At 40.8% G+C, this 13751-nt stretch overlaps 1 protein-coding gene across 3 annotated transcripts in view; it reads left to right on the top strand.

Annotated features, from left to right (window-relative positions):
* The window catches only part of STK39 (serine/threonine kinase 39), a 108968-nt gene that overhangs the window by 30602 nt on the left and 64615 nt on the right, over positions 1 to 13751 (top strand). For all 3 annotated transcript variants that reach the window (XM_075430191.1, XM_075430189.1, XM_075430190.1), the window contains 6 exons: positions 1423 to 1478; positions 7438 to 7547; positions 7649 to 7750; positions 7945 to 8078; positions 11433 to 11481; positions 11588 to 11653. In XM_075430191.1, the coding sequence (XP_075286306.1) occupies positions 1423 to 1478; positions 7438 to 7547; positions 7649 to 7750; positions 7945 to 8078; positions 11433 to 11481; positions 11588 to 11653 (517 nt within the window). The remainder of the gene's footprint in view (positions 1 to 1422; positions 1479 to 7437; positions 7548 to 7648; positions 7751 to 7944; positions 8079 to 11432; positions 11482 to 11587; positions 11654 to 13751) is intronic.

The following is a 13751-nucleotide window of genomic DNA, read 5'->3' as shown; positions in this document are numbered from 1 at the left end:
TCTTTTAAACAAAAACAGATTCTCTGCAGACAGAAACTCTGAGGATGGAGGTAGTGCAGATGTAGCACAGTAATTGTTCTTCATGTGTACTTATGTCTCATCTTATAAATGAACTGCCTCTGATGTAAATCAAGAACTATTTCCTCCTTTTGCAGAGAGAAAATTGAGATAAATGGAGAAATAAAGAATAATTATCTTGACTTCTGGTCTGGAATGCCAAAGATCTGCCACAAACCTTAATTCATAGTCTTCTGTTAAGCTGATATTCTTGTGGAAGGAACATTCATTAGCTTTTAAGGATAACAGGACCCTTTGAGGTCGGATTTGGGAATTCCATTTTTCTATTTTTAAAGGACCTTAAAAAGATAGAGAAGTCTATTTGTTACATCTGAGATTTCTCCTTTTTTATAACTTCTGATTGTAAACTGTGCAGTGCCACAGAAGTCCCGTTCAAGATGATACAGTGTGCTTTCCTTTTCCTATGTATGTTACAGGTGAAAGCTGTGGTAGTTCAGGGAATGCTGTATCAAGTGGTATTTGCCAGTTGGAGGTGTTTCCAAAATTGTTTAGGGATTTTGTTCTGTCATTTCAATACAGGCTTGTTTATATATAAAGGAACTGGTTAGGTTACCTTTCAGTAGCAATGTGTTAATTATTTTCAGTAAATCTTGGAAAGATTGGTTTGCTCAAATTCGTACTGTTTGTGGTGTATTCTGTATGAAAGATTTATCCTGTGCATTAAGAATGGGGTGCACATTTCTATAACATAAAAAACAACAGCCGGAAAGGTTTCTTCTTAACATTAAGCGTGAATAAGGAGTTAAATGGACATAGCTGTCTGTTAAGCACACGCTGAATTTTTGACAGATTCGGTGTCAAATAACTTTTCATCATGATGTACCCTGTAGCAGAATATGGTTGCTATTCCTGAGCTTTAATAGCTTAATTGAGTAGAAATCTACAGTATATTTACCTTTCTTGAAGATGGGTCTCTTCTCTGAAGGGATCAAAGAGGAGAACTTATTTTCAACTTTTCTTTTCCGTGGTGCAGTTGGATGTGAGAAAGCATTAATTCTTGCTTTAAAGCTCTGAAAGCTATTCAGTTTGTGAGATTATAAAAGGCGGTAAAACAGACTTTGGACCTAAATATTTTTGTTCTCAAAATTTATCCCTGAATTCTGGTCATTTTATGCCAAAGCTGAATTTGGGTCTTTTAATACAAGAGAGAGAGAGTTTGTGAGAGTTTGAGTTCTGCACTTTTTTTTGTTGTAAATCCATTACATTTTATGCTTCAGTTTCTGTCTTTTAAATTTTAAAATGTTATTTTGTGAATCTGCTTAGTCTGCAATATTTATTTATTTACATAAAATGTGCACATATGTAGTTTCATACATAAAAGTAACCTCTGGTTTTATGTTCTAGAGATTTGAAGGCTGGCAACATTCTTCTGGGTGAAGATGGCTCTGTGCAAATAGCAGGTAATGGTGGTGGTAGAGTAATGGCTAAATAAAAGAGAAAGGTAATTGCAGCTGGACTGGGGGCAACAGATACAAGTTTTTCTGTTGGCTTTTAACTGTTCCCTTTGGAGTGCTGGAGCTGCAAGTAATCCAGTTTCAGATTTCAGGATTCCTGGCTAATGATACACGATTTAGAAATTGCCCCATATTTTCATGTGTGAGATATATCTCACTGATGGTTATTTTTGGCATTTCTACTATTTGTCTTGGTATCAGTTGGATACAATTTAGCATCTTAAATATACTCTGAATGTATCTGTATGCTTCTTGAGTGGTAGTCTGTAAGAATCAAATGATATGGTTTTCATAAGAGCTTAAGTACTGGGCAAGATCCCATATCCCATCTCTCAAGCTGGTATCAGCTATCTGGAAAAAGAGAGCGAGCAGGTGGTGATACCTGCTCCCTCTCTCAGCATACTCCCAGGCCTTTCACAGTTTACATATATAATTAAAATATATCACAGAATCACAGAATGGTAGGGGTTGGAAGGGACCTCTGTGGGTCATCTAGTCCAACCCTCCTGCCGAAGCAGGGTCACCTACAGCAGGCTGTAGAGGACCTTGTCAAGGCGGGTCTTGAATATCTCCAGAGAAGGAGACTCCACAACCTCCCTGGGCAGCCTGTTCCAGTGCTCCGTCACCCTCAGAGGGAAGAAGTTCTTCCTCATGTTCAGCTGGAACTTCCTGTGCTTCAGTTTGTGCCCATTGCCCCTTGTCCTGTCGCTGGGCAACCACTGAAAAGAGCTTGGCCCCATCCTCCTGACACCCACCCTTCAGATATTTGTAAGTATATATTAGGTCCCCTCTCAGCCTTCTCTTCTTCAGGCTGAACAAGCCCAGCTCCCTCAGCCTCCCCTCGTAGGAGAGATGTTCCAGTCCCCTCACCATCCTTGTAGCCCTCCGCTGGACTCTCTCCAGTAGCTCCTCATCTTTCTTGAACTGGGGAGCCGAGAACTGCACACAGTACTCCAGATGAGGCCTCACCAGGGCAGTGTAGAGGGGAAGGAGAACCTCCCTCGACCTGCTGGCCACACTCTTCTTAATGCACCCCAGGATTCCATTGGCTTTCTTGGCAGCCAGGGCACACTGCTGGCTCGTGGTTAACCTGTCATCCACCAGGACGCCCAGATCCGTCTCCGCAGAGCTGCTCTCCAGCAGGTCCGCCCCAGGCCTGTAGTGATGCATGGGGTTGTTCCTCCCCAGGTGCAGGACCCTGCATTTGGCTTTGTTGAACCTCATCAGGTTCCTCTCTGCGGAGCTTTCCAGCCTATCCAGGTCACGCTGAATGGCAGCACAGCCTTCCGGTGTGTCTACCACTCCTCCCAGTTTGGTGTCATCAGCAAACTTGCTGAGGGTACATTCTAACTCTTCATCCAGGTCGTTGATGAAGAAGTTTAACAAGGCTGGGCCCAGTACTGACCCCTGGGGGACACCACTAGTTACCAGCCTCCAACTAGACTCAGAACCGCTGATGACAACCCTCTGAGTTCTGCCATTCAGCCAGTCTCAATCCACTTCACCGACCACTCATCCAGCCCATACTTCCTGAGCTTCCCTAGGAGGATGTTATGGGAGACTGTGTCGAAAGCCTTGCTGAAGTCGAGGTAGACAACATCCATGGCTCTCCCTTCATCTACCCAGCCAGTCATGTCATCGTAGAAAGCTATTAGATTGGTCAGGCATGATTTCCCCTTGGTGAATCCATGTTGACTACTCCTGATAACCTTCTTTTCCTCCACTTGCTTGATGAAGACCTCTAGAATCAGTTGCTCCATCACCTTTCCCGGGATGGAGGTGAGGCTGACCAGCCTGTAGTTCCCTGGGTCCTCCTTCTTGCCCTTTTTGAAGATTGGAGTGACATTGGCCTTTTCTCCAGTCCTCAGGCACCTCTCCTGTCCTCCAAGACCTTTTAAAGATGATAGAGAGTGGCTCAGCAACAACATCTGCCAGCTCTCTCAGCACTCGTGGGTGCATTCCATCGGGGCCCATGGATTTGTGGGTGTCCAGATTGCTTAAGTGATCCCTCACGCAGTCCTCCTCGACCAAGAGAAAGTCATCCTCTCTGTAGACTTCATCTCTTGCTTCCAGGGCCTGGGATTCCTGAGGGCCAGTCTTAGCACTGAAGACTGAAGCAAAGAAGGCATTCAGTAGCTCTGCCTTCTCTGCATCCTCCGTCAACAGGACACCCGCCTCATTCAGCAGTGGCCCCACATTGTCCCTAGCCTTCCGTTTACTACTGATGTACTTGAAGAAGCCCTTCTTGTTTTTTCTGACATCCCTTGCCAGATTCAGTTCCAGGTGGGCCTTGGCCTTCCTCGTTGCATCTCTGCATGCTCTGACCACATTCCTGTACTCCTTCCAAGTGGCCTGTCCCTCTTTCCACATTCCATGGACCTTTCTCTTTCACCTGAGCTCCACTAGAAGCTCCTTGTTCAACCATGCAGGTCTCCTGCCTCCTTTGCTCGATTTCTTTCTCAGGGGGATGCATTGCTCCTGAGCATGGAGGAAGTGATGTTTAAAGAGCGACCAGCACTCATGGACCCCCCTGCCTTCAAGAGCCCTGGCCCACGGGATTCCTGCAAGTAGCTCCTTGAAGAGGCCAAAGTTAGCTCTCCTGAAGCCCAAGGCTTTGATCCTACTTCTTGCCCTGCTTCCTCCACGCAGGATCCTGAACCCCACCATTTCACGGTTGCTGCAGCCAAGTCTACCTCCAACCTTCACATCCTCCACCAGTCCCTCCTTGTTTGTTAATACAAGGTCCAGCAGAGCGCCTTTCCTTGTTGGTTCCTCCACCACTTGCATCAGAAAGTTATCATCGATGCTCTGCAGGAACCTCCTGGATTGTGCATGCCTAGCTGTGTGGTCTTCCCAGCTGATGTCAGGGTGATTGAAGTCCCTCATGAGAACCAGGGCCTGTGACTTTGAGGCTGCTTGCAGCTGCTTGCAGAAGGCCTCATCAGCTTCCTCCTCCTGGTCAGGTGGCCTGTAGCACACACCCACCGTAATGTCACCCATGTGAGCCTGTCCCTTAATTCTAACCCACAAGCTTTCAACTTGTCCTCATTTGCCCCCAGGCCAAGCTCAATGCATTCCAGTTGCTCCCTCACACATAGAGCAACTCCACCACCTCTCCTTGTTGGCCTGTCTTTCCTAAAGAGTCTGTAGCCATCCATGACAGCATGCCAGTCATGCGATTTGTCCCACCACATTTCTGTGATGGCAACCGAGTCGTAGCCGTCCTGCTGTACTGTGGCTTCCAGCTCCTGCTCTTTATTACTTCATCAGGGTTTCAGCCTTCTAAGCCTGAATTGCCTCGTGCAGGTCAAAATGTCAGGGAAACCAGTAAAGGAACAGATAGGTGAGATGAGGTAAAGAGTACATAGCAAAGAGCAATCATACACAGAGGTTGATGGAAATGTAGAAGGTATGGGCTGTATGATGCATTCAGAGCATACAAGAAATGACAGTTTCAATAAAACTTGGCAGGAAAAGAATGTGCATTTTGAGGAGTCTGGACAGAAGATCCCACTCTTTGGTTTTGTGCGTAGGTGGCTGTGTGAACTTGCCTATTTCAGCAGTGGTTTTCAGGACGTTCACTCCTGTGGGAATCCATACCCACAGAAATGTTTGGAAAAGACCTGGTTAAAAATAGGCATAGCCTATGCCTCAAATACTTAAGCCAGATGGAGGAGAAAGATTTATCAGGGACAGTTGTTTGGCAGCCCAAGCTTTCCTTGGCTAGCCCCATTCTTACAGGAGTTTGATGCTTTATTTCTCTCCCAGTCTTAACCGTAACCCTACTTGTGTCCTTGGCTGAGCCTTAGGCTAAAGTCTACAGCCACGGTCGAGGTGAGAAAGTTAGGGGGAAATGTTTTTGCAGCCTGTGCCTTCCCTTAGTGGGCTCCTTGCAGCCCCGCTCCCTTGGAGACCATAGGCTTCATCTCCCTCCTGACTCTACGCCTAACACTGACTCTGGATGTTGGCCTTGGCTGAGGCTTGGGCAGGTACCCGGCCCTGGCTGAGGTGAAAAAGATATTAGGGGATAAATGATTTGTAGGCTATGCTTATTTGGGCACCTCTGATTCATTTAATTTCAAAATGCTGTAGCAGTGCAGTTAAATCAGGGCTTCTCATTAACTTTGATTTTTCTTTGGTATTAGATGTGACTTTTAGTGCCTAACACTGTTGAATTGTTCAGCTCTTTCCTTGTAATACATTTCCCTTTCCTCTTCATGTGACTTGTTCTCAGTAATACTTTGTCTCCTACGTGATAGGAAGCTTGCCACTGTAGGTCATGTTTTTTCTTAAATAGCCTGTATTTGTGAAAGCTGTGTTTGGGATGCGAAATTGAAGTGTTGTTTTTAGTAAGTAGCTATAAAAGCGTTCTTTCTGTCTGTAAACATACAACAGTCTTTGACTAGTATTACAGTGAAATGGTCACTTGACTTTAATTAAATCCTCATCACATCTTTCTTGGTGAGGTGTTGCAATATCTCATTCTGAAGCTTGTTGAAGAAGAGATTTTACTTAGTTTTTGGGTTGGGGTTTTTTCTGTTGTCCTCCCTCACCCATTTGTATGTGTTGCTTGTTGTCCTTTTCAAAATGAAGGTTATGTTAATAGGGAAAACCAGCAGTAGAGAAGTGAAGGTTAACTGAGGATTTTAGCTGTGTATCTCAGTTGCTGAAAGGACCTGTAAACAGTTGTCCAATACAAACTATTTATCTTTGGTACTGAAAGGACATAGATTTTTTTTCAGTCTCTCCTTCATTTATGCATTTATTTTTGATTTCTGCCTGTTCAACTTTTCCTTATATGTAATAGTTCATCTTCAGAAAACTCTCATTAATCCTGGCATTGATTTTAGGGCATTAAAAACTTAGAAACAGGTGTTTTTGAGGCTGTTCATGCTTCTGAGAAATAGAAACAAATCCTGTCAATTCTGAACTTACAGATTTTTGGGAAAAAAATGTTTGGTTTTTTTTTTATTCATCAGGCAAACTGCAGGGAAAACTAAAGAATATTGCTTGAAGCTTGCTTCTTACTTGTCTGCTGTATTTCTGCGTGTTTTAGCAATGTTGAAGAGGTCCAGGATTTGAGTCTGTGATGCTTAATGTTTGTTTAGTGGAAAGTGATGATAAAATTACATTTTCTGTAGTTATTGATTTTTTTTTTCCCTCAACCTTAAACTCGGTACAATAGGAATGCAAAAATGAAGTAGGTCTATAGTAAACTACTGGATTCTAAATAGCACATTCTAAAATACTTCTCGTATAGCTCTGTTCAAAATGACAGTATTCCTCTATACATTGATAATCTGCTCTGCTTTCTTCCATTTATCTCCTGCGTCTCCCATACAGCTGCCACTGAAGTAGTGGCAGGCTAACAGAACACTAAGATTTTTTGCGATTTTGGTATATGGAAAAAACTATTCATGTTGTGGTCTACTGTTAAATATATATTGTTGATTTTGCTGATTATCTATGATTTGTCAAATCTCCGTAAGTATTTAAGTTGTATATAGCATTCCCTCTTGTTCAAATGGCATTCAAATTTAATAACTATACAGAAGTAGCTCCTTATCTTTGAATAATAGCAGATGCAGACCAGTCAGACCTTGGCTCAAAGTGTGTGTTCGAAAACCTTAAGTGACCGAAGTACTGGAGTCCTTTGTAACCATATTCAGGAAGACACATGCTAGGAGGTTAAACCTGAGGGTGTCCTAGTGCGGATCTCCCAGATAAAACTATACTGTCTGTTCCGTAGCATTTCAAGAACAATGTGTCATGCAACGAAGGTGAGCTCTGCAATGGAGAGTTTCTACAAGTAGACCTTTATGAACCGACTTAATTTCTGAAGTGTGAAACTTTTGCTTTGTTATTGGTAGTTTAACAGATTTCAACTTTTTTCCCCCCTTCCCAGATTTTGGCGTTAGTGCATTTTTAGCAACAGGAGGTGATGTTACTCGTAACAAAGTAAGGAAAACATTTGTTGGTACTCCGTGTTGGATGGCCCCTGAAGTAATGGAGCAGGTATTCCTAATGTTAAAAAAAAAAAATTGTATATTTTTAATCTTTAATTTTTGGAACTTGAGACATCACTGCCTTGTCTTTCCTTTCTGGTTCTATTCCAGGTGCGAGGTTATGACTTCAAGGCTGATATGTGGAGCTTTGGGATAACAGCCATTGAGTTAGCAACAGGAGCAGCACCTTATCACAAATACCCTCCTATGAAAGTAACAGTCACTTTGCATTACTTCATACTGTAAGCTGTATTATTAATGCTGCTAGATAGTTAGCACTACTTCATTTTTGGTAGCAACTCAAGATATATAAATATACATGTTCTGTGGAATATTTATTCTCTTCTAATTTCTACATGTTTTGAATTGGTTTTGCTTACAGTACCTCTTTTTTGGGTTTACTGTAGGTGTTAATGCTGACACTTCAGAATGACCCTCCCACTTTAGAGACAGGTGTAGAGGACAAGGAGATGATGAAAAAGTATGGCAAATCCTTTAGAAAACTAATTTCATTATGCCTTCAAAAAGATCCTTCCAAAAGGTAGGTCATTATTGCCATGTACAGTGGATTTGTTTTTTTTAGAAGTATTCAGACTAGTTAAAGTTCCAGTGTTTAAACATCACCTTTAAGTGTAGGATTTGAATTTTATAAATAGCAGCTTTTGGTCATCTTCATCAGGGGAGAAGAAATTGCCTCTTAATTGTTGCTTAAGTTTTCTTCTTCTGGGTTGTTAACCTAATTTGTTTATAATTAAATATACTATTGAATTAAACCCTGATCAAACCAAAAGTCCTTGCTCTATATCTTAATTGCTCATCTGAGGCAAGATACAAATCTTGATATTGTGCATAAGTGTAACAAGACTGTTCAGACTGATCAGACAGAACTGTTGGTAACCAAACATATCAGTCTCTTGGCCTTTAAATTAAAACTAAATAAATAATTTTGTTGATTTTTCTCATTCTGTGACATAAGCTTAGTGTTGCCTTTGACTTGGATATTTCCAGAGAAAATTACTTATTAAGAGGTATTTATTTTTTACTGTAAAGTTAGGGGCCCCGAGCTTGTTTAGAGTTTTCCTTGTGTTGATGTAGGCAATTGTATATCATGGTATCTTTCTGATTTGTTCTTTCTTGCTGTGTTTTGTGAATGGGATAGCCGAGATGATGAAAATATTAAACATCTATTCCAAAACCATTGCTGAGGTCCCAAGTTCCCAGAAGGATTGATTTGTTTATCCTTTATTCATTTTTATGCAGACCATTTTTGTAGGTTTCTTTTGCTGTAGAGTTGAAGGAGGCACATTCTAATTAACATTATTTCCTAAGGTTATTTGATAGATCCCTTCTTTGAAGAGTTTCAGAACTGGTATTTCTGGGAAAAAAAGATTGTTCTGAGAGCGCAATCCTGATTGAGTACTGCATGGGTCTTTTGTGGTGTGTACTTCTCTTCACTGATGTTACGCTAGCTGAAGTCCAGGATATTGTTTCAGGGAATCAAGTTGAAAAGGTAACAGGAGCAATACAGAGAACAAGTATAATTAAGAAAAAAGATTGTGTGGCAACATCTTCATGCTTGAAATTCTTCAAATCCTGTTTTTCACAGCAGGATCATTTGTGTACTGTTTCCAAATTCCCAAACCCATTACAATTGTGGTCTAAGTAGCAAGTCCTGATGCTTTTAAGCTTAGCGCTGCAGTTTGGCTGCTTACAGATAAGAATGAAATGTGTTCTGGATAATCGAGCTTCTTTCAGTTACCAGTGTCCAGCAATTTTCCTTGCAAGATTAAATTCATACGGAAACATGAGAAGTAAATAATTCGAATAGTTTTCCTTCTCTCCTTGAATACATAATGCTGAGTTACCTGATCTGTAGTTACGACATCAGTGTTGAAACATGAGTGTAATTAGTTTAAACGCTAGTTTATTACACTGATATGTAAACACATGCAATATCTTCATACTCAGGATTGCCTTGAATTGAACAATTAGACCAGCAGATAAATGATTAGATCTGTGTGCCAGTTACTCTTAACCGAGGGCCAGTGTCTTTATATTGTGGGGTCATTTTTGTTCTTTGTGTTTCTCCCAAGTCAGGATTTAATTTTGCATGGAGATACCTCTATAGTCGTCACGTCACTTGTGGGAGAAGTGTCTGCTCTTTGAGGCAGATTCTGGGGCTGGTGTTGCACTGTTGTTGTCTCCGACCATGATGTTTTTCTTTTGGGGATCTGTGTATGGGTGTTTCTCTCTCTCCCCAGTGCCAGGGATGCTGCTTACAGTCCTCAGCTGCAGTTCACTGCCACAGCCTGTGTGGAAAACAGGCCCTGAAAGCATGTCCAGACCAGTTCAGAAGTGTCTGGCATAATTAATGGTGGAGGAACAGAGAACGCTAGTTTGGATAAAACTGCACAAAGAATCTAGCTTTTAACTGTGTATATCCCCGTTATGAGGTGTAATGGTAGCGGACCACTGAAACTTGTCTTAAATGTTAATTTGAGATAAAACTTTAAAACTTTGACACAGAAACTGATTTTTTTTTTTTTTTTTAATGTTCCCTTTCCTTTTTGCTCATTCAAGGTTTATGTGTGAATTATTGCTAAGTCTGGTGGTCTCCACAGTACCACTAATAAGAACTTTTTTATTGTAGATTTTTGTGCTTTGTAGGGGAAGGAAAAACAGGTGCTCTGTGGAACTACTGTCTGTGTCTACATTGGATGTTTTTTGTTGGTATCCTGAGTTGTTTCATTATTTCTAGCAGAAGTGAGCTGATACATACATACACACACACTATACTTACTACTCCACTTACTCTTCAGATGTGTCTGCAGAGAAATAAACTAGTTCAGATTTTGGGGTTTTTTGAGATTGAAATTTTCTAAACTGAAGCTTCCACTGTCTTGTTTAGTTTGTGTTATATCCAATCTCTTGCTTTAATTCAAATGGAAAACTATAGGAGATGTTGCTTCTGTTCATTTAGAAATCATGAATCGTGGAGATGCTGGCTTCCCTAAATTTAGCTGTGTCATAATAGTCTTGGTAGTGATATGGGCTCCTAATGGAAACGATGAAAAGAACCTGAAGGATTTAATTTCATCCCAAGAGATGCTTTGCTTTCTCTCTAGAGTCTGCTGCAGTACCAGAGTCTGGCTTTGGCTAGATAAGTAGCTTTTTAGATCCCTGAAGCTAGGGGAGACAAATCCTGCTGTTAGATTCCCTTTGGTAGCTGTGAGATTGTGATTATCTGTTGAAAACATCAAAAATATAAACTTGACAGTGATGGGAAGAGAGAAACTAGAACAGAACTGCAAGTAGAAGTGTGCAATGTCTAGGATTTGACTTTACAACTGTTGCCTTGATTTTTATTTGTCCATTTGGTTGGAAGATGCTGCTGATGACTCTTGGTTTATGCATCACATTAACAGTGTCAGTGTAGTTTTTTGTGAATATCTGCCGACATCAGTGAAGTAAAAGAATTGCCAGTAGCAGGTATTGACACTACTATTTGGAAAATGTAGTTATTTTTCTATTGCTGTGGAGCAAAGTTCAGTTGCATTAATGGAGTCACTTGGGGAAGAATGTGATGCCTACCTTTTTTTGTTTGTTTGTTTTATGGGTAAAATGCATTTGTGTTGAAAGAAAAAGGGGGAAAATTGGCAACTTAGAGACTGATTTTTTTTTTTTTTTTTGGTATTTTTTGCCATAGGGAGGCTTAATTTTTTCATGTGTGGTAAGTGAGTACATGTGAATTAATGCAGTAGCTGTTGCCATTCATTCCCCATTCATACAGTACTAATTCAAAAGTATTAGAGACGTACCATTTAACTAACGTCTTGTACTGTATTCAATGAGAGGGGTCTTTGTTTTCTGTTCTAATTTATTATTGATCTTTCAGGCCCACAGCAGCAGAACTTTTAAAATGCAAATTTTTCCAGAAAGCCAAGGTAAAACGTTTAACCCTATGAGTAAATTTTGCTCTGTCTTAAAATCTACATGAAATTTCTTCTTTCCTTGTATTGATATTTAACTTACCAAATGTTGGTTTTGCAGACTAGAGAATACCTGATTGAAAAGCTTCTCACTAGAACGCCTAATATAGCACAAAGAGCAAAAAAGGTGAGTGTATTCACATCCTTTTCTTGACTGGCATGCAGGAGAAGGCACAGACTGTTCAGTTGCCTGACGTTTTAGTTGACCGATTGACCCATTCTCTTATGCAGTTATTCAAAGACAATGACTGTTGAATGAGGGTTTCTGCAGCCTAGCTTTCTCCAGGAAGCCCTGGGACATTTTTACTTCTTTTCTGGCCTTGCCAAAATGATACAGGGTTATTGATCATCATACATGATATAATTTTTTCCCACTCCCTTTTTGGAAAGCTATGGATGAAATGGTTGTGCAAATAAAAAGCAATCTGTGAGCATATAGGTTCGTAAACTGCAAAACTCATATCTTGATGAATCATCTAGAGAAAGGGTGAAGATACTATAAATGATATTTATAAATGATATTTACTGAGGACCACTTGGTTCTTTGGATTATTTCGAATGTGACACCTAAATGTATGGAAGTCGGGATTGAACTCTGCAAGACTGCTGCTGAGTTATTCAGACCAGTGGAGCCTTATGCTCCAGGTGAAGGAGTTAAACCCACAGCTATGGCATATGCTGGTATTTCTGTGGTGCCTTTGGCGCTTGTGTAACGAGCTTACCAGTTCATGTGCAGCAGAACTAAAAAAAAAAAGACAGACTTCTTAACAGGCTTAACAGGTAAGTATTTTAAAACTCGAGTATCAAACAAGCTACTGTTCATAAGAGCTAATAAACAGGAGCAATTGTAGACTCCTGTAGGCTTCAGTTTCCTGGACTGGCGCTTGTAGGGTTTTCTGTTGTCTGCGTGGGAACCAGTTTGGCGTAATTCTACAACACCGAGATGTTCCTGGGGCTGGTGGCATAGACTTAGAAGAGACTGTCAGCAAGATTCGAATGCTGCAAGTTCCTTCTGATCTTCTTTTAGGTCGAAGTCATTTGGGAAGTCGGTGGCAATGATGGGGCTTTGTGAGACGTTGGAGTAGCAAGCTGGAGTGAGAGGGCTTGTAGAAGGGGCGGTGTGCGGAGCAGGGTAGCGCCTGCAAGGTGCGGAGGAAGGGTAGGCAGTAGTTCGGCTCTCTGGCCATGTGGTGGCAGCAGTGCCCACATAAAAACTATCGAACCGGGAAAAATCGTGGTCGTTTGTTTTTCATTTTACGTCTTGGGCCATACAGGAGTAATTTAGACATGTTCTAGTGCCAGCTAGGCTTCTGACGGAGCCATGTGCCTTGTGAGATTCATCTCGCAGCTGTGTCCTCAAGTCAGTTTTAGAGACTGCATGTTAACTCATACGTGCATGTACGTGTACTTGTTTCTTTAAATAACTTAGCATCTGGAATTGCAAAATCAGTTCAGGGTAGCCTTCCATACACCAGTAGAAATAGTTTTATGACTGGCTTTTTCGGCAATTCTTTCTAATTTGGAACAGGAGTGATTCTTAAGAAATCAAAGGTGTACCATACTGGAGACAAATTAATAGGTCTTTCAATTACAGCATAAGTGGAAAAAATATTCAGATTTTAGCTAGTGAAAATGCTAAATTATTTATATTTTAAAAGGACACCATATTAAAATTCATTAGGGATTTAAAATTTAATTGACTTCTTACAACTTTGAATGTAGCTGCTGTTTTAAGATGTCATGAAATATAAATGTATTTTAATATTAAAACTGTGGGTTTTTATTTTAAAAAGATTATGTAAGTAGAGTTTGGTTGCTCAAACATTAACGTGTAAAATGTTTAAGAGGTCACTCTTGGAAGAAGTAACTCCTGTAATGGAAAAAAGAATGTCACTAGGGCAAGAAATGGGAAGGAGCTGGTGTCATTGCTCCTTAAATTATCTTTTGTAGAACTTCATGTGAAATGCCTGTAACTGATGGTCTGTAGCACTGCTGCTAGCACAGATGTCAGATCTTCTCTGCAATAATTTAATTTTTCTTGCATTTACCACATGTATAATTACTTCGCCTTGCTGCCCAGAACTCCAGCCTTAGTTTAGTTTTAACTTTAAATTCTCTTCTCTTGACGTAGTGTTCTGATGTTTTGCTTTTGTCTTTACAGCTTATATTTGGCAACTCTTTTGACTAAATATGAATTCATGTCTGTTTGTGAAATCCTGAAAGCA

Source organism: Opisthocomus hoazin, chromosome 9 (genome assembly GCF_030867145.1).
Source record: "Opisthocomus hoazin isolate bOpiHoa1 chromosome 9, bOpiHoa1.hap1, whole genome shotgun sequence".
In the NCBI taxonomy this organism is placed as follows: domain Eukaryota; kingdom Metazoa; phylum Chordata; class Aves; order Opisthocomiformes; family Opisthocomidae; genus Opisthocomus; species Opisthocomus hoazin.
Note: the sequence above shows the minus strand (reverse complement) of the source record. Positions and strands in the feature narration are given on the sequence as shown.